The following is a 19889-nucleotide window of genomic DNA, read 5'->3' on the forward strand; positions in this document are numbered from 1 at the left end:
GTCGATGCTATTTACCTTACTGTTTTTGTTATTATTTTATTTATGTTCACCTTATTGTTGTGTATGTCTCTTGTTATACCTCCCAAAATATGTTTTTATTCTCTTATATTGTATTGTATTTGCTCCACAAGCAGTTTGTATAAATGTGTTTTTTTGTTTATAAATTGTGTTTAATTAAAAAAAAAAAAGTCAGTTCATGTTAATGTTCTAATATATATGTTTTACCTTTGTACAATATCTTATTACAATATATATTTCATGTTTGAATAATATATAATTACTTTATTACTATATATATATATATATATATATATATATATATATATATATATATATATATATATATATTACGTTATGAAAAAAATTATGTTTACAATATATTTATATTGTAATAAAGTTATCAAGTATTGTACAAATATAGTTGTTCGTTATGAATTGATTAATAGGTATTGTAATAACCTCATAAACATGAAAAACAATATTGTAATTACGTAATAACATATTGTACAGAGTTGAAAAAGATGTTGTTTTACAATACATTTTCATGTTATAGCTGATAACAACTGTATTTTTCAGATCTACGCTTCCGTACATTTGTAATAGTAGCAGTCACACAACAAATCTCCTTTTCACTTATTTTTTCCTCATGTGTAATTTTTCCTTATTGGCTTGTTTCATTCAGAGCTGTGAACCAAAACAGGGAAACAAAATAAAAAAACAGAGTAGTGTTTACAAGTTAGCTTTGTCTCACATTCTTACGAAATGTACGCTCAAAAAACGTATGTACTTCTGTGAACGAAATATTTAAACATGTACAAGCTTGTCTCTGCCCACGCCACAGGCTCTGTTTTCATAACGGCACATATGGCGTCTGCTAATGCAGCGTTTTACTCTCTGGACAGCAGCTGGAGTTTCTCTCAGCTGTTCTATTGTTCCTTAGATTTAAGGCCCAACACCCAGTAAAAACCCCCTTTAAGTGTCCTCCATCTGCTGTCCTCCGTCCCCACCCACACACCACCCCTCCATCCTCTCATCCAGTCATCTATGCAGCAAAGAGAAGCTGGAGTCACACCAGTTACATCTTTAAAGTTTAAACCTGCTTGCTCAGTGATTGGACTCCAGCACTCACATTTACATTTATTTTCAGTTTTGGAGCAGTTGTTCTAAAACAAAGAAAACAATACTCTAGATCAGGGGTCGGCAACCCAAAATGTTGAAAGAGCCATATTGGACCAAAAACACAAAAAACAAATATGTCTGGAGCGGCAAAAAATTAAAAAAGTCTTGTATAAGTCTTTTATAGAATGAAGGCAAAACATGCTGCATGTATCTATGTTAGTTATAACTGGGGGAAGATTTTTTTTTTCCATTATGCATTATGCACATTTCAACAAAAGTCAAAATGTTGAGAAAAAAGTCAAATTGTCGAGAAAAAAGTCGAAATGTTGAGAAAAAAGTCGAAATGTTGAGAAAAAAGTTGAATTGTCGAGAAAAAAGTCAAAATTTCGAGAAAAAAGTCAAAATGTCAAAATTTCGAGAAAAAAGTCAAATTGTCGAGCAAAAAGTCGAAATGTTGAGAAAAAAGTCGAAATGTTGAGAAAAAAGTCAAAATTTCGAGAAAAAAGTCGAAATGTTGAGAAAAAAGTAGAAATGTCGAGAAAAAAGTCAAAATATTGAGAAAAAAGTTGAAATCTCGAGATTAAAAAGGAAAGGAAAAAGGAAGAAAAAAGAAAAAAGGAAAAAAAAGAGAAAAAAAGGAAAAAAGAAAAAAAGATGTAAAAAAAAGAAAAAGAAAAAAAGGAAAAAAAGAAAAAGAAGAAAAAAAGGTCAAACATTTTTGAAAAAGCTCCAGGAGCCACTAGGGCGGCGCTAAAGAGCCGTGGGTTGCCGACCCCTGCTCTAGATTGAACAAAATAACATGAACACTACAATTATAAACCCATAATGGATGGATTGTTAAATAAAGCAGATTCAATGAAACAGACTTATCATTTAAGTGGTAACATTTTCATCATCTTTGCCTAGGATGCTTTTCTTTTTTGCCCTTTAGCAGTTCTCCACATGATCCCACATAATTCATTCTTCCACACTTTTCCACCTTTATTTTTTCTCAATCGGTGTGAAAGACAGCACAGCAACTCAATGAAAATATTCAATACACAAATTGAGACTCATTAACAGGAAAGTAGAGGTTTTCTTCCTGACGTCATTCTACAGCTGCAGAAGAGTCCCATCCCACCCCCACATACACATCACATTTGTGTTAAATACTCTTGAGGTTTCTCATGGTCTTCAGCTCCATCTGTTTCCATTTCTTCTTGATCTAATTCATGTACAGGACTGTCCCAGACAATTAGAATATTGTGATAAAGTTCTTTATTTCCTGTAATGCAATTAAAAAAACAAAAATGTCATACATTCTGGATTCATTACAAATCAACTGAAATATTGCAAGTCTTTTATTTTTTTTAATATTGCTGATTATGGCTTACAGTTTAAGATTAAGATTCCCAGAATATTCTAATTTTTTTAGATAGGATATTTGAGTTTCTTAAGCTGTAATCCATGATCAGCAATATTAAAATAATAAAAGGCTTGCAATATTTCAGTTGATTTGTAATGAATCCAAAATGTATGACATTTTTGTTTTTGTAATTGCATGACAGAAAATCTAAATATTCTAATTTTCTGAGACAGTCCTGTACAATCATTACCAACAGGAGACACAACAAAACAAAGATGAAGCGTGAAGACCAGCTGAAAGTCAGAGCTCAGGAGCGGACTGGTCTACGGCCGTCAGCCCTGTGCAATAACCAAAACCCCCTCAATAACCAAATTAGTTTCATGAAGAGTTTTAATATCCAATTGTCCACAACTATTTCCATTTGCATACACATATATTTAGATTACTTACATGGCTGAATGAGACCTTTAGTGAAACCACTAGCTCTCTCTCTGACCCTTAGACTCCTCTAACACATGTTCTAAAAAGCTGCACATTTGGCATTCAATCTTTTTTTCAATCACGGACAATTTGTACCTCAACACATTGTGAGAATTTGAAAGGGACTTATGACTTTTAACTTCAATAGTGCATAATGTTGAAAAAACAAATAAATAAGATCAAGGACTCTGGAAATCTCAATACATAAAAATTCACATGACCTTTGAAGCCTCGGGCGACAACGAGTGAGATATCTTCATGCCCCCATGATCAGCTTCAGGTAGACCTGAGAAAACCAGTTACTCACCAGAATCCACTGCTGCAACCACACCAATTATGTGGCACATGTAATAACTGACCATATTAGCCTTTACATGAAAATAAGTATTTTTCACATAAAGAGAGGCAGAAGCAGGCTAATGGGTTCACGCTGCAGATGGAGACAGACCAAAAGAAATAACATAAAATGTTCAAGCGACATCTATACCTGCTTCAATCTTATTCAGGGTCCCAGGGGACCAGCAAGACCGTGTAGACCACTATGTAGGTCACACAGAGACAATGTTACATGTTCATGTTTGTGGTTGACTTGAAATATGCTCAAAATTCTATGGAAGGAAAAAATAAAAAGAGTACCTAGGAGAAAAATCCAAAACGTGTTAAAAAAGGGAAAACATGCAAACTCCTTACAGAATGACCTCAGCTTGGACTTGAAACAAGACCTTCTACCTGAGGCAACAGTGCTGGTAACTCAGTTCAGCTTTCAACTGAAGTGCCTCACATACAGCACAGTGAACAGTGACAAATTACTGCAAAAAGTAAATTAAATTGTCAAACAGCTGACCGACTGCTCTTCAAGCTGACTTTGGCTTTGCCAATCTGTCATCGTCAGATTGTTAATGCAGAGGCTCAGCAAGTAAAACACCCATCATCCTCATGTTTCTTCTTTTTTTTTTAGCTTCAGAAACTAAGAAAAAGCAACATCAGCCTTTTGTACCCACTAGACTCCATTAACAACATCTAACAGTCAAACCAAATCAAACCAGCACATTCCCATTGAGCAGCAGGAGGAGCCAGCAGATCTGCTCCAAACATCTGACACGTCTGTCCAGCCAGAGCCACAAAGCCCCAGAGCAGCAGCTACCGAGACTCTGCTGCTGCTGCCTCCGATGAAGATGAAGCTGGAGATGATGGAGGCAATGATGGAGATAATGTTGAGGGATTTCTGATGTATCTGTGCAGAAACGGATCCAGACTGAAGACCGTCCCCCATCCAACAGCAGGGTTCATACTGATGAAGTCGTCCAGGTTCATGTGACTCTCTGAGGATTAAACACATCACAGCACGGTGGGATCTTCCTCTGTTCATATGGGATGAGTGATCACACAGGAATATGACAGACAGGGGTACGGGAGCAGAGGTGTCAAGTAACAAAGTACAAATACTTCGGTACCTTACTTAAGTAGAAATTTTGGTTATCTATACTTCACTGGAGTAATTATTTTTCAGACGAATTTTTACTTTTACTCCTTACATTTTCACACAATTATCTGTACTTTTTACTCCTTACATTATAAAAACAGCCTCGTTACTCTATTTCATTTGGGCCTTTAATAAAAACTATCCAGTTAAATTGCTCCATCCGGATAGAGTGAATTTGGTTGTGGTTGTTTCAGATGTTCTTGTCCAGTTTTGTTCTTACATCCGTTCCCTCAGATTCCTGCAACTAAACTTGGATGTACATTCCAATAAAGGTTAGGATAAATGATAACATGCCTCTGAAGTTTGACTTTTGCACCATTACAATACTTATAGGCAACTAGTCATCATATCTGCTGCTCTCTGAAACACATGTTAATGCTCAATAGTACACATATATGCTTCTTTAATATATTTACATTATACTAAGATACATTCATTTTCAATGGCTTTTGTCCTTAATGTCTTTTTTCCCCCTTACATTACTTTTACTTTTATACTTTAAGTAGTTTTGAAACCAGTACTTTTATACAGTACTTTTATACTTTTACTTGAATGAAAAACTTGAGTTGATACTTCAACTTGTACAGGAGTATTTTTAAACTCTAGTATCTATACTTCTACTTGAGTAATGAATGTGAATACTGAAGACACCTCTGTCCGGGAGTGTGTGTTTGGTACCTGCAGTGTGCATGGCGGGGTACGGGGGAGGGGGCATCTTCCAGGTTCCATCAGAGTTCTTCATGTGAGATCGATCGGATGCAAAATTCAACAGGAAGCTGTCGGCGGGAACCACTCGCAACTTCCTGTTACAAGCACGGAAAAGGTTTTACTCTGATGTCAGTCGTATCTGTTACCTTTACATTTAAGAACGTTACCTGTGATATTCAGGTCTTATGTTGCGGTCTGATCTGAAGGCCTGGGCAGCGTAGAGTTTCAGGCTGCATGGAAATGATAGGACAGTGTCCAGATCATAAATGGAAGACTCTGACTGGAGATCAACGTGGAGCAGAATCACATGGTAGTCCTGAAACACATAATAACATCATCAATGGTGCGATGATCAGGACTGTTGTGATGTCACAGTTAACAAACAGGCCGAGCAGTCACAAACCCAGATCACCGGCTGGTCTCCACGTCCAGACTTTTGTTTCCACAGAGGAACCTGAAAGAGAACAAAAGACAGCACTGAGAGTAATGCAGAGATACAGACTGTTAGGGATATGCTGATGTTTTTAAAAGCCCATATAGCCTTGCAGTTCTTTCGTAGAATGAACAAATGTTTGATGGGTTTAAGATGTTTTCAGTAAACTGTAGATAATGCAGAGCATGTAGCAGGTTTTTCAAACATGATGCTGCAGCAGCTTGGCTTTCTCCTGCATGTCCTCACCATTCTTTTGTCATTAGAGATGAAAAGCACATACAGCTGTTCCAGTGGAGCAGTTCTTTCTTTTCTGATAAACTCACACAACTTCCAAACATTTTCTTCACTGCAAATTAAGAAAAGAGAAAAATGCAGTCAATAGAGACGGTGTTACAACCACACGAAACATGCAAAGAGGTAAATTTATTCAACAACTGAATTTGTCCGCAGGGTTTTATTTTTTAAATAAATCGGAGATGCCAAAATATACAGGACTGTCTCAGAAAATTAGAATATTGTGATTTTCTGTAACGCAATTACAAAAACAAAAATGTCATACATTCTGGATTCATTACAAATCAACTGAAATATTGCAAGCCTTTTATTATTTTTATATTTCTGATTATGGCTTACAGTTTAAGATTAAGATTCCCAGAATATTCAAATTTTTTGAGATAAAATATTTGAGTTTTCTTAAGCTGTAAACCATGATCAGAAATATTAAAATAATAAAAGGCTTGCAATATTTCTGTTGATTTGTAATGAATCCAGAATGTATGACATTTTTGTTTTCGTAATTGCATTACAGAAAATCACAATATTCTAATTTTCTGAGACAGTCCTGTACTTGTATGCAATTTATAAATACGTTCAACTTAATCGTGCTGTCTGGTCTTATAAATAAAGGCAACTACGAGAGGAATACAGCTGCAGGTTTGTTTAAAGTGTTGGAAGACCTGAGAGTTGGTTGTTTTGGACTTATCTGTCCGAAAACTTGAAAATGATGAAACGTTAGACTAAACTCAATCAGAGTGAAATCCGATTACCTGAATTAAAGCAAACACTTAAAATACGTATTCTTATTCCACTGATTTATAACACTGCTTTCCCTGTCAGAGTATGTATCAGTATTTACCAGTAGCAGCTGGTATAAACGCAGTTTGCGCGGCTCGGTGTGAGTTTCTGATGCTCATTCATGACCAGGATACTCCGCCGGAACTACCGTGACGTCACGTCCGCCCTTTCAAACTTAAAGCCCGTTCTCGATTACGATTTAAAATAATTTTTTTCCCCAATATGATTAATCTTATCATAATCAGTACTAGAGTTGAGGGGGGATGAGGGGGATGGCATCCCACCTGAACATAAAAACGGTCCAAATCATCCCCCCTGTAAAACTGCCATCCCTCCTTTCCATCCCTTATGTCATTTCATCAATGAATGTGGTTTTACTGCTATTTCAACATTTAGAGTCATCACCAGAAAAATAACTTATTTGACCATTTTTACCTGTTTCAAGTAAATTTTCACTTGAAATAAGTAGAAAAATCTGTCAGTGGGACAAGATTTATCTTCTTATTACAAGCAAAAAAAATCTTGTTCCACTGGCAGATTTTTCTACTTATTTGTGTGAAAATCTACTTGAAACAGGTGAAAATGTTTTTTTTCCAGTGACGAGTCTTGTTTTAAGTGTAATGAGATTTTTTTACTAAAATGAGACATTTTAACTAGAAATAAGACAAATATTCTTGTTAAGATTTAGAGTTTTTGCAGTGATCCATTTTACTTATCCTGTGAAGGACAGAGTCATATTGATAAGTTCAGAAAAGTGTTTTTTATTGTTGTTTTGATGTATTTGATGTAAGCCCAGTGGATATTTAAAGCTTACAGAAGGCTGCATTTAACTGCTGCTATGTCATTCCTGCAGTATTTCTGCAGGTGTTTTGGTCAGTGCTATTATTTGTAATATATTATATTATTTGTAATCAGCACAAATTATCTGTCTCCATATGATAAAATCCACCGATTTTTTTTTTTACAACTCAAGTACTGATCATAATGGACATTTTCCATATCAATGAGGCTCAATTACAGTCATTACTTGCCATTTAGTAAGGACTTAATCACTATTTTTTTGTCTTTTCTTGCAGCTGTAAACACAACACGACAGACACAAATATAAGAACTTTAAAATTGTTCATTTATTAAAAAAAAAAAAAAAGATATAGGAAATGACATTATCATTTCAGTGGAGCTCTTGACAGGTTTGTGGGAGCACACTGGCCGGCTGACACAGCTCCCTCCACGTACATACAGATGGGTTTAGCTGTTGTACCGGTAGACAACAATAGTAACAACCAATTGATGGATGTCCAGTTGCTTCCTATGTGAATAGTCGGATGGTGGCGTCGGCTCCCGAGGAGAAGATCCAAGGCTGTGTAGGGTGAAAGGTCACGTCCAGAACGCCAAGGTCGTGAGTGATGGCATGACCTCTGAGGACTTTCACTGGAACAATAAGTGGATTCTGAAGCAGGTCACTGCAGGAAAGAAGGGCAGCGTTAGTATTTTAACCTGTAAGTACCTGCATATCAATAGGTGTTAATGTGGGCATTAGTGCATGTTTTACTTATAAACAGTCCCGTGACAGACGATCACTGATCCATCATCAGAAGCTGAGGCAAACAGCGGATAGGTCCTGTGATAGGCCACACTTCTCACCGCCTTCTTATGGTGTCTAAAGTGAGAAGGAGACAGATGCCATTAATATGATCAATACATTAACACCAAAAGAAGAAATCTTTGAACCCTTGCATGAACGACAGATACCAGGGGTGTAACAATACACTAATCTCACAATACGGTACGATACACGATATTGAGGTCATGATAACGATACAATACGATATTATAGCAGTATTTTTTTAACAACTTTGCATGATGAACATATGACTGGAAAAAATGATCTTTTATTTGAAGACACAAAATACAAAACAATACTGTGCGTTTGCCCTATTGTTACAGTTTGTAATGCTTTATAACTGTTTAAGTTTTAAAGAGAAAGCCAGGCCAACCATTTTCCACAAACTGAACTAAAAGTTAATGTCAGGTTTGCATTATGATCTTCAGTTTTATACAAGTAAACATATTTAGCCACAAACTGAATAGTTTCTCTCATGTATGATTTGACTTTTTTCTTCTCCAGAAATTTAACTAAAATTAAATAAATAAATAAAAGTAAATAAATACATACAATTTTACATCATAAAAAAGATTGATTCATGCTCACCTTATAAGTGTAAGAGGAGATTTATTTTTGTTAAGGTTATTTTGGTAATTCAGGGTTCATTATTTTATAAATATATTCTTTATATTGTGATGTAAATCAGGGACTATAATGACACTAGACAGTTTATCTGTAGTGATTAGTCTGTTTTAGATTGGGCGGAGTGATACGCCACAGTACGGCACTAGGTGCTGTGTTGATGTTCTAAAATCCTACACTGTTGAGGGACATTAAAGTACACTGGAACTCAGCAGAAGTTGTCCCCGTGTTTATCCTACTCACCACCCCAAAAAGGTTTCATTTAATAAGGTAAGGCTTAACTCTACACCAGCCTTACATCAGTAAAAGTTCAGAGCTCCAAACCCCCAAGAGACCCGTGATCAGGACCAAAACGGGACTAGTTTCTTCTGAGCGGAGGAAGATTTTGGTCCGCGGGTCGAGGCGCAATAGATTAATATTAATAATCCAATATCGCGATACAGTTTGTCACCTCCACGACACGTATCGTGACCTTTTTTGTATCGCGAAATTTCGTAGCACGATATATTGTTACACCCCTAACAGATACGTACCGCAGCACTTTGTATGGTTTTGTAGAGAGGTCGAGGTCAAACCAGCTCAGTCTGCAGTCATAACTCCCAGAGATCACATGATCACCTGCACACACACGCAGACACACAGGTAATAAACAGGCTGTTTCTCAGCAGTGACTATTTTAAAAGTGTAAACTGTATGGGAGCTGTTGCTGGTTAATCCCATGTTTCTCTGAATGTCAAACCTCCAGGGTGGACAGCGATGCTGGAGATCCACTTAGAGTTGGCCTGGAGTTTCTTGGTCATTTCCTGTTTGACGAGGTTGTAGACTCTGACGGAGCGCTGCGTCGCCACGAAGAAGTAGGGCCTCACGGGGTGGAAGGACACGCACTGGACAAGACCTTTGTTTTTCCTGAACGGGTTCTGGCTCCGCCTTCGGCTCATCTGGTGGATGAACACCTGTAGATGGCTGGAGTGGTCGGACATCACCGACGCCAGGTAGTCGCCCTTAGCGTGCCACGTCACCTGGTTAACAGCCTGGGCAGGTGAACAGAGACCAGTTAGTTCACTCCAGAAACACACCACAATCCTGGAAACATCCAACAAGGAGGATTATCTCACTTTAGGATGTTGTATTTTGAGACGAATCCCTTGATTAAGCTGCTCCCCCTCAGTGTCAGACCAGACGACGGGGCGCGGCCCGTCTGACAGAGCCTCCTCCTGTGGAGTAGCAAGTAGCCGGTCTGTTGCAGACATGACCTGTTTGTCTGCCAGACACGGAGACAGGACCAAGACCACAGACTCCCTGGAAACCAGACAGAGAGAGGATGTCAGAAAATTACCTTTATAACATGCTTCTAGGGCTGAAACGATTCCTCGAATAATTAGAGTAATTCGATTACAAAAAATTATGGAGGAATTTTCTCTGCCTCAAGGAATCGTTTAATTTTGCAGCTCAAAAAAGGTATTTCGCCCAGACTACATTTAATGCGGCACAGCGACTGACGCCACGCATGTAAAGGAAGAAGAAAGAGGAGGATATGTTTGGTTTTTGTAACATGCCATGCTCAGGCATAGATATATATATTATATCTCTATGTGCTCAGGCAGTCTGCAATGGCCCAGATGGGAGACACATGTAGCTCAGTGCTTAACTTTTATTTTCAATCCACTCTATATTCTTCTGGTCCGTTCTCCTATATGTCCCCCCTCTAACCCGGTACATACATAGGTTCCTCTAAACATCTGTTCCCGCTACAGTTTTAACTAAAAGAAAAGGCAGAAAATGTCAGAAAAATAAAAACGTAATAAAGCTAACTGTGTAGTTTTCAATTTTATCTCTGTAGTCATTGATGGATAAAACAAGCAGCACTGGTGTCTAATGTGCTCCAATACAGCAGGAATCAGAAGTTTATTTTGAACACTGCCAACACTCTAAATCTTATACTTTAACTTAAAACTTAACTAGAATAAAAATGTGCTTGACACAAATGAAAGTTCAATTGAAACACGTGGGAAAAACAGCTAACCTTTTAAGTGATGTGTGTTATCAGGTGTAATGGCATTTTTAGGCTAGAAATGAGAACATTTCTTGGTAAGATCCTTAGTTTTTTGAGTGAAGGCAGTGAATTTTGTCGACTGGTGAAAGTTCAGGGTTTTTAAATGCACAGCCATGAACCTACTGGATTATATACTTAGTAATATCAATTAACATCTAACATCTTATGTATATCTATTATTGCTCTTTAACTTTTTATCCGATTAATCGATGGAATTTTCAGTAGAATACTCGATTACTAAAATATTCGATAGCTGCAGCCCATAATAAAATGAGACTCTTACAGAGCAACAGCCAGTAGACACACAGACGGGTTTGGGTTCCACGCGACGCTCTTCACCGCTCCGCCCACCTGTATCGTCTTCATACAGCGAGACGAACTCACCTCCCAGACTCTGACAGAGCCGTCATCACTACCTGCAAACACACACATTACACACAGCCTACAGTTTACAACAGTTTACTACATTTTTGCAGAAGCAGCGGCCAGTAATTGTACATCCAAAAGTGAAGTACAAGTGAAATGAGAACATCTTGACTGAAACTCCTCCTTGCAACTCCCACCTGCTGAATCATTTACAGGGCTAATATTAGAGTTTTCAAGATGTGTACATCTCCTCTGCCAGACCCTGCTGTTTGACGAGGATGAGCAGAAATAGATTCTTGATACCAGGATCTTGATTTGAGCTGATTTCGGCCACCAAACCTAATGGGCTGCTTGTGAGAACAGAAAATATTTATGGAGGCCACATGCTTAGTTTTGCTTGTACGGCTGTTGTAGTCGACAATTTCAGGCAATTATTGTTATTATACAAAAAAAAAAAAAAGAGTCTGTCTTTCTCCTCATTTGGCCTATTTTCGTGAGTTGAGTTTAGTAATGAGCGGCTATTTTGATCAGGTAATCATTTCTCATTATCTTGCCTCATGCCCACCCTGCAGAGAATCCATCTAGTTTTTGTGAACTATTTTAACAGTATTTACTTCATGAAGAGCATTTGTCTGTATGAGGTTGATGCTTGCCAGTGATTTAATTTAAAGGCTCAGGATTTCACCCGCTGCCACCACAACTTGACCAAAGAAACAGAAAAACACCGCCTGACAGCTGCATGGATGGATGAACAAAGTGATTACCTGAAGCGAGCCACTGTCCTGACGGAGACACGCTGATGGAACGAACCAGGCCAGTGTGACCTCGATACACCTGGACACACAGATAATAGATAGAAGAACAGTTAGATCATCTTGATAAATAGTCAGCACGTGTATACCTTGTTTTGGTACGACTGTAGTGGCACTCTTGGCCCTTTTGCACTAGTCTCACTTCACCTCGGTTCTACCCGTTTTGCCCTTTTGCATTAGGGCTGAGACGGGTAGAGCCGCTCCAAGCCGATACATTTTTCTGTAACCATTCTAGCGAGGTTCTATCAGGGCTGAGCCGGGACTATTTCTGACGTCACCACCCTCCTCGCCACCGATTGGTCGGGGGGCGGGGCCGTCAGACGTTTGAATCAGGAAGCGGGAGTCAGCGCGAGGCGACTCGCGGCTCGCGGTGCTTTTATTATACAGCACAAACGTCTGTTTGGTGATCCAACTCTGAAGTGCAGATGTTCATAAACCTGGTGGCTGAGGAGAGAATTAAAAAAGGGATGTAGACGGGCTGTTTTTTTCTCAGCCGCTCGCGGCTCCAGATGATTTCTGATCAGCGCCGACATGAACAAAGGTGTTGCGCAATCGAGTACGTCACAGCAGATTCACCCCACCCACCCCACTTTTCACCTGGCTGTGGAAAAACACACGGGTGGAGCCGCGCCGAGCCGGGCTGAGGCGAGACTAGTGGAAAAGTGCCATCTGTTCACTCCTATTTGTACCACCTTTTGAGTCAGTCCAAAAAACACTATTTTGGACGCGAGCGATGAGACATGAGAACTTTCCTTGGCTTTTAAAGGTTTACTTGAAAAGATTAAAGTAAATTACAAGTCCAACGCACGGTCAAAAGACTGTGTTGCTTCCAGCATTTTCTGACTCAAACTGAAAGTAAAACTTAAATTCTCCTTACATCAAATCACAGTCACATCACAACCTAAAATACAAAATATAGAAAACTATCATGTACACATTGCTAAATTATGAATTTTAGACCAATGTAAACCTCATGAATTATAACGAAATTATAATTACCCATTTTTAACGAAATTATTAATCATTACTTAATCAGGCCCTTACTGGCCGTTACAACGACAAAGAGCTTTATTCCTCCCTAACCACAGACTGATGTGTTTATGTGCAGCATGAGTGTGTGTTTTTACCAGAGACTGTGTTGTTGGAAACGGCTGCAAGTCCTTTGGTTTGGGAAGTTTGGGAATCAGATCCTCTGGATTCACATTCACCTGCGAGGCAGACAAACAGCGATCACACGTACTCTTCACGTACATCTCCACCGATTAGATGGATAGCTAACTATTGGAAATTACCCTCATCTTCCTCTGCCTGGGACACAGGTACAGGTCGAGGCAGCGCTCAAACCTCTCGTGAATGAAGCGTGAAAAGGCCGGGACTTGGCGGAGGCTGGAGAACTTCTGGGGAATAAACGGCATCTTTCTGTCTGACGGATCCTGCTGCTCCCACAGAGCTCGCTGCGGAGATACGGACAGAAGGCCGGACGGGAAGACAGAGGGGACACTTTATTCATCAAGTTTCAGATTTCTATCTAGACTGAAACAAGCAAGTCATCTATTCGACAGTAGGGCTGAAACGATTCCTCGAATTATTTGAGTAATTCGATTACAAAAAATGGTCGAGGAATTTTCTCTGCCTCGAGGAATCGTTTAGGCAGAAAAATAAAAACTTAATAAAGCTAACTGGGTAGTTTTCAATTTTAGCTCTGGAGTCATTGATGGATAAAACATCAAGCAGCGCCAATACAGCAGGAATCAGAAGTTTATTTTGAACACTGCCAAAACTCAAAATCTTATACTTTAACTTAAAACTTAACTAGAACTTAAAATGTGCTTGACACAAATGAAAGTACAATTGAAACACGTGTGAAAAACACCTAACCTTTTAAGTGATGTGTGTTATCAGGTGTAATGGCATTTTTAGGTTAGAAATAAGAACATTTCTTGGTAAGATGCTTAGTTTTTTGAGTGAATCAGTGAATTTGGTCGACTGGTGTAAGTTCAGGGTTTTTAAATGCACATGAACCTACTGTATTATATAATTTAGTCTTAGTAATGTCAATTAACATCTTATGTATATTTATAATTGCTCTTTAACCAAACAAAAATATGTTTTATCCGATTACTCGATTAATCGATGGAATTTTCAGTTGAATACTGGATTACTAAAATATTGGATAGCTGCAGCCCTAGTGGACAGACCTCCTCTTCTGTGAACAGGTACTCGGGCGGGGGGTTGTAGGACTCTTCATGGCCGGGGAGACGGATCTTGGGGGCCGGCAGATGCATCCGGTGTCTGGCCAGGATAGAAGAGTCCTCGCTGGCCCAGAGGTCGTAGTAGCGGTCTTTGTCACTTTCCACCCTCTTGGGTTTTATCCATCCCATCTTAATAGCATGTACCAGTTTGGAGACCTAGAACCCGGCGGTGCAGAGAGGTGGAGTTAGGCAGGTACAGACGGGGGCAGAAATGAAGAAAGAACCTCCAGCATGTCTGTTTTTTACCTTTTCCTTCTCAATCAACGATGGGATGAAGCTCCGTTTGTCTGCGGGTCTATTAGTGACTGGATGAAGCATAACGTCTTTACTGAAGAACTCCACTGCTGGCTGATGAAGAGGGAGAGCACAAGTCAGTAACAGGAAAACGGGGTCATATTTACAAAAGCTGCTAATTTAGAGGGAAGATGCCATTTAAAAAAAAACAACCCCCTTTCCCCTTGAGAGCATTTGTTTGGGTTTCTACAGGACTGTCTCAGAAAATTAGAATATGGTGATAAAGTCCTATATTTTCTGTAATGCAAAAATGTCAGACATTCTGGATTCATTAAAAATCAACTGAAATATTGCAAGCCTTTTATTATTTTAATATTGCTGATCATGGATTACAGCTTAAGTAAACTCAAATATCCTATCTCAAAAAATTAGAATATTTTGGGAATCTTAATCTTAAACTGTAAACCATAATCAGCAATATTAAAATAATAAAAGGCTTGCAATATTTCAGTTGATTTGTAATGAATCCAGAATGTATGACATTTTAATTTTTTAATTGCATTACAGAAAATAAAAGAACTTTATCACAATATTCTAATTTTCTGAGACAGTCCTGTAAAGTGACTTGCAACCTTAAAACTCCACCATAACACTGTCATGTTTTGTCACACAGAAACTTAGAAGCACATCAATGTTTGTAAAGCTGGTGAAATACATTTGTCCAGTGCGAGGGTCGACTTCAAAACACCAACAACCTGAGACTAACAGACTCGGTGGCTCCTGAACTTACCTGATACTCGTTGAAGTTGACGTCTCCAAACTGGCCTTTCTGCAGACGATTTACCAGCTGCACCTGCTCATCTGACAACACGATGTCTCTTCCCGTCTGCTTGTCATGGACCGTTTTCCTGCAGATGCAACAACGTTAGTACCGTCTGCATTCCCTGTTTGAAACTATGAAAGGGATCGCATGATCATAGCCCACTCACCAGTACTCAGGGTTTTCCATTTTGTCCAAGAATTCATCCAGCTCATCCTTGCTCCTGATTGGCTTATAGATCTTTTTCCCTTCCAGGTCATAGCCAATATGTGGGAAGTCTTTGTACCACTCCATTGGAATGTTGCCCACTGTGTTCCTAACGTCCTGCAGAGCAAACGGAACCAATATGTTGGAGGTTAGATAATATGTCAAAAGAGCAGACCGCTTCATTTAAAGGATATTATGAAAACCAGGTTTTTTCTTGCTTTAACATATATAAAGTGGTCTCCCCTCAGCCTGACAACTCAGAGAAGGAGGAAAGCAACCAAATTCTGCAGTGTCTGTACAGCCGCCCGGATGAGCCGTCATGTGTGATGTGGATCTACGAGCCAATAAGATTCTGCTCCCCAAAGTTACGTAACGACAGGAGCGATGCGTGAAACCACGACCACAACTAACTCTGGCCGGAACAACAACAACAACAACAACAACAACAACTCTGCCGGCCGGAGCTTCCGCCATTTTTCCGTAGCGGTGTATCACGTCATTCAGGCAGCCAATCAGCACAGAGCCTTATTATCATAGCCCCGCCCGCTCAGAATCCTGCATAGATAATGAGGTTAGAGAATGGGAAGATAAAGACATGGCTCAGAGGCTGAATTTCTAATTTATTTAGAAAAAACAATCAAAAGCTTGTTTTTAAGACATTCAAGGCCTGTTTAAAGTAGGTATTAGATGCCAAAATAGGTCCCCTTAAGATGTGCTTTAATACAATATTCATTTGAATACCATTTTGATTCAAACGGCAGAATTTACCAAAAGCAGTTTCTAGTTTCTAGTTTCTTCTGAGCGGAGGAAGATTTTGGTCCGTGGGTCGAGGCGCGGTAAATCTTGTAAATCTGGCTATCCCGGTACTTTCTACCGTCTACAGATGCAGAAATGTTCATATCCTTCATTACATTTATGAAGTGATTAGTCTCTTCCTGGTCTTGTGTTTCTCCGTGTTTAGAAGAACTTCCTGGACTCAAAAGACCAGGATTCCTTGTGAACAGAGCATGAGCAGAAAACAGATTCCTGTTCCGTTTGATGGGGATATTCTGTTTGGCGTTTACATGACCCAATATTCAGGTTTTAAAAGGAGTAACCCAGGGCTCATATTGGGGTTTTTAAAAACCAGAATATGAGCAAATTCGGGTTATTCAAAGGGGTTATTGGTGTTTACATGGCCGTGCAAATTCGGGTTATTGCTAATATTCGGGTTTTAAAAGGGTTATTGATGCATGGAAACACAGTCACAGATGGAAGGGGTAGTGGTGGAGCATGGAGAGAGCAGGAGATGACTGAGGAATACATGGAGCCAAGAGGAATTGGAGGTAACACAGAAAAGACTTGAGGCACCAATGATAAACTCATCCCACCTCTTCATCTGAGCTGTCATGTTGGTACTCATCTTCTTTTTTCTCTTCTCTTTTTTCTTCTTTTTCTTCACTCACTCGTCCTTTCTTCTTGTCCTTCTTTACAGATGTCTAAAAGGTAGAACAATGCATATGAGGACATGACAAGAACGCCATTAACAATGGGTTCAACAGGTGAGTCATAAGTAACCGAGAGGCAGACGGAGACACATGTTGAGTTCTACCTGTTGACTAGGAGTCTCATCCTCATTAACATCATCACCGTCGTCTGAGGATCCTTCCTCCTCTTCCTCCTCAGAGTCACTACCAGAGTCCTCTAGCCCGGAGAACACACTCTCCTCGCTGTCGGATAGATCATCGTCGTCCTCATCTTTCTCAGCAGGTTTGCTGTTAAAGTTGAAGAGCTGAGGAAAAGACAGACGGGTCCCATCACATGTAGACTTTATTCAATGAATAAGAGTACATTAGAGAATAAGCCGACGACATGCCACATGGATGGTGGCTGTGCTAAACTCATTATACAGCTGTACTGAAAGTCAATTTGAAGAAAAACTTAAGATCATCAGTTTCTGAGCACTTCTACATTCTACTGAAACAAATGCTGCTAAAAATGTGATAATAACCTCCCTTCATTGCTTTTGACAACCTGTTGGGTTGGCTGGTGATAGTTACAAAGTAATGGGGTCTGTACCTGCAAACTGGGTCTGATTAACACAGAGCTGTTTGGTTATTGAACTGTTGGTGACAGGATTACAATGATCAGCTTAAACTAGCATCTTTATTTGAGGGTGATTTTTTTTCCTTTGGTAGTCTGTCTGTTCATCCTGCTCTTTTTCTTTTAAATAATCTTTTTATTGGCATTTTTTGGGCAGTAACAGAATGCTAAAAAAACAGACATGTTTTTGCCTTTCCTTGGGTAGCATTCTAGCAGCTAACCGCTATCTTTATATCAATTCCTCCTCTTTTTCCTTGGCTGTCAGTGTGTCCCTCACCTCATCCTGCTCCTCTTCCTCTTCATCTTTAGTCCTCTTCTTCTTTGTTTTGTCTTTTACTTTCTTTGGTGTCTTTTCAGTCCCCTGCACGTTTTCTGTGTGTCCCTCCATACTCGCTCCGCGTGGTAGAGCTGCGGGGTCAAGGGTTACGTGACGTCACAGACCCAGGCCAAGAGACGAGTCCGCAGCCATCGCCCCCTGCTGGACAAATACACGCACTGCCTGGAAAACCATCCAATGCAGTTCAAAAACACCCGGAAGTTGGCTAGTATGTATATATGTATGTATATATATATATATATATATATATATATATATATATATATATATATATATATATATATATATATATATATATATATATATATATATATTCAGTGGCCCGCTCATATATATATATATATACATATATATATATATATATATATATATATATATATATATATATATATATATATATATATATATATATATATATATATATAAAATCTGAGAAAAAAATTCAGAATTCTGAGTGAATTCTGCAAAAAAAACAAACTACTGAATTCTGACTTTTTTTCCTCAGTGGCCCTAATACTCTTCCGTAACTAATCAATCCCTGAAAGGAATTCATTTTGGGGGAGTTGTTTTTATGATTTAGGTCTCTTCACATATTCACCATAGATGGTTATTGCTGCAGGCAGAAATACTCTCCTGAATCAGTTTGTGTTGCAGTAAAGAGTCTGCTGACTGAAAACAGTGTTGCTGATTCGATTCAATTCAATTCAATTCAATTCAATTTTATTTATATAGCATCTAATACAACAGATGTTGTCTCTAGACGCTTTCCAGAGACCCAGAACATGAACATAAACATAAACATAAACATAAACATAAACATAAACATAAACATAAACATAAACATAAACATAAACATAAACATAAACCCCCGAGCAATTATTACATTAACAATGGCAGGTAAAAACTCCCATAGTGGGAGAAAAGCCTTAAGCGTCGGGGACGTCAGCAGCACACAACAGGCAGGCGGAAGCAGCAACGGGATGACCGGGGGGGGGCGTCAGCAGCACACAGCAGACATCCACATAGGCAGGTGGAAGCAGAAACGGGATGACCGGGGATGGGGGGGGGGGTACCAGGACCGCAGGCCAGAACGCAGCTCCCGAGGCTGCGGCCTGCAAACATGCACAAAAGACAAAAAAGGGGGGCCAGCACAAGAAACTACAGGAACGATGGACAAAAACGATAGTTATGAGATACTTATAATAAATAAAAATGGAAATGGAGAAGAGAGGAAGGGAAAAGGAGAGGAGAAGAAGGGTGAGAGGCACCGCCCAGTGGATCATGTCGGTGCCCCCCTGCAGCATAAGCCTATAGCAGCATATCTACCACCAAGCTATATTTGAGACTAACTATTATAGTTTTGTTCTATAGCTGCAGCTATGACTACTGACTCTAACACACTAGAGTTTACACTACCTAGAGATTTACCAACACCAGCTAGAGGTTTACTAAACACTAACTATAGTCTATAGGCTTTACTAAACAGAAAGGTTTTAAAGGTGGAGGTGGTGTCAGCCTCCTTAACCCAGATTGGAAGTTGGTTCCATAGTGATGGTGCCTGATAGCAGAACGCCCGCCCTCCAAATCTACATTTAGATACTCTAGGAACTACGAGTAAACCTGCACTCCGAGAACGGAGAGCTCTGCCAGGAACATAAGGCACAATCAGTTCTTGTAAATACTGCGGAGCTAAGCCGTTTTGGGCTTTATACGCAAGTAATACAATTTTAAATTGGATTCTGAATTTTACAGGTAGCCAATGGAGCGACGCTAACACTGGAGAGACGTGGTCTCTCCTGCTGATTCCTGTCAGCACTCGTGCTGCAGCATTCTGGA

General features: G+C 39.2%; 2 protein-coding genes across 2 annotated transcripts; both read right to left on the bottom strand.

Moving 5' to 3' along the window:
• Window positions 1-2611: 2611 nt before the first annotated feature.
• ntaq1 (N-terminal glutamine amidase 1) lies at window positions 2612-6785 on the bottom strand. The gene is made up of 6 exons (XM_061741730.1): window positions 6704-6785; window positions 5815-5914; window positions 5539-5589; window positions 5303-5451; window positions 5106-5230; window positions 2612-4266 (listed from the first exon to the last, which is right to left on the bottom strand). The coding sequence occupies exons 1-6, from the start codon at window positions 6763-6765 to the stop codon at window positions 4085-4087; spliced, it is 669 nt and encodes a 222-aa protein (XP_061597714.1). The 5' UTR covers window positions 6766-6785; the 3' UTR covers window positions 2612-4084.
• A 991-nt stretch (window positions 6786-7776) lies between these two features.
• On the bottom strand, window positions 7777-18132 carry bop1 (BOP1 ribosomal biogenesis factor). Its single transcript, XM_061741731.1, has 16 exons — window positions 17994-18132; window positions 17226-17405; window positions 17005-17112; window positions 15597-15751; window positions 15398-15515; window positions 14620-14721; window positions 14320-14529; window positions 13414-13575; window positions 13249-13329; window positions 12074-12143; window positions 11227-11359; window positions 10006-10189; window positions 9630-9921; window positions 9424-9508; window positions 8195-8302; window positions 7777-8105 (listed from the first exon to the last, which is right to left on the bottom strand). The coding sequence occupies exons 1-16, from the start codon at window positions 18102-18104 to the stop codon at window positions 7952-7954; spliced, it is 2253 nt and encodes a 750-aa protein (XP_061597715.1). The 5' UTR covers window positions 18105-18132; the 3' UTR covers window positions 7777-7951.
• Between the last annotated feature and the right edge of the window lie 1757 nt (window positions 18133-19889).

Source organism: Cololabis saira, chromosome 15, assembly GCF_033807715.1.
Source record: "Cololabis saira isolate AMF1-May2022 chromosome 15, fColSai1.1, whole genome shotgun sequence".
Lineage (NCBI taxonomy): Eukaryota > Metazoa > Chordata > Actinopteri > Beloniformes > Belonidae > Cololabis > Cololabis saira.

What these genes read in the sequence shown, in the direction of transcription:
- ntaq1 (XM_061741730.1), bottom strand. Translation starts at nt 6,765, where the DNA reads ATGAATGAGCATCAGAAACTCACACCGAGCCGCGCAAACTGCGTTTAT. An exon ending in TCTCTAATGACAAAAGAATG is followed by an intron (nt 5,590 to 5,814) that starts GTGAGGACATGC and finishes GTTCTCTTTCAG; the next exon opens with GTTCCTCTGTGGAAACAAAA. An exon ending in ATAAGACCTGAATATCACAG is followed by an intron (nt 5,231 to 5,302) that starts GTAACGTTCTTA and finishes TGCTTGTAACAG; the next exon opens with GAAGTTGCGAGTGGTTCCCG.
- bop1 (XM_061741731.1), bottom strand. Translation starts at nt 18,104, where the DNA reads ATGGAGGGACACACAGAAAACGTGCAGGGGACTGAAAAGACACCAAAG. An exon ending in TCAAAATACAACATCCTAAA is followed by an intron (nt 9,922 to 10,005) that starts GTGAGATAATCC and finishes TCACCTGCCCAG; the next exon opens with GCTGTTAACCAGGTGACGTG. An exon ending in TGTCACGGGACTGTTTATAA is followed by an intron (nt 8,106 to 8,194) that starts GTAAAACATGCA and finishes TCTTTCCTGCAG; the next exon opens with TGACCTGCTTCAGAATCCAC.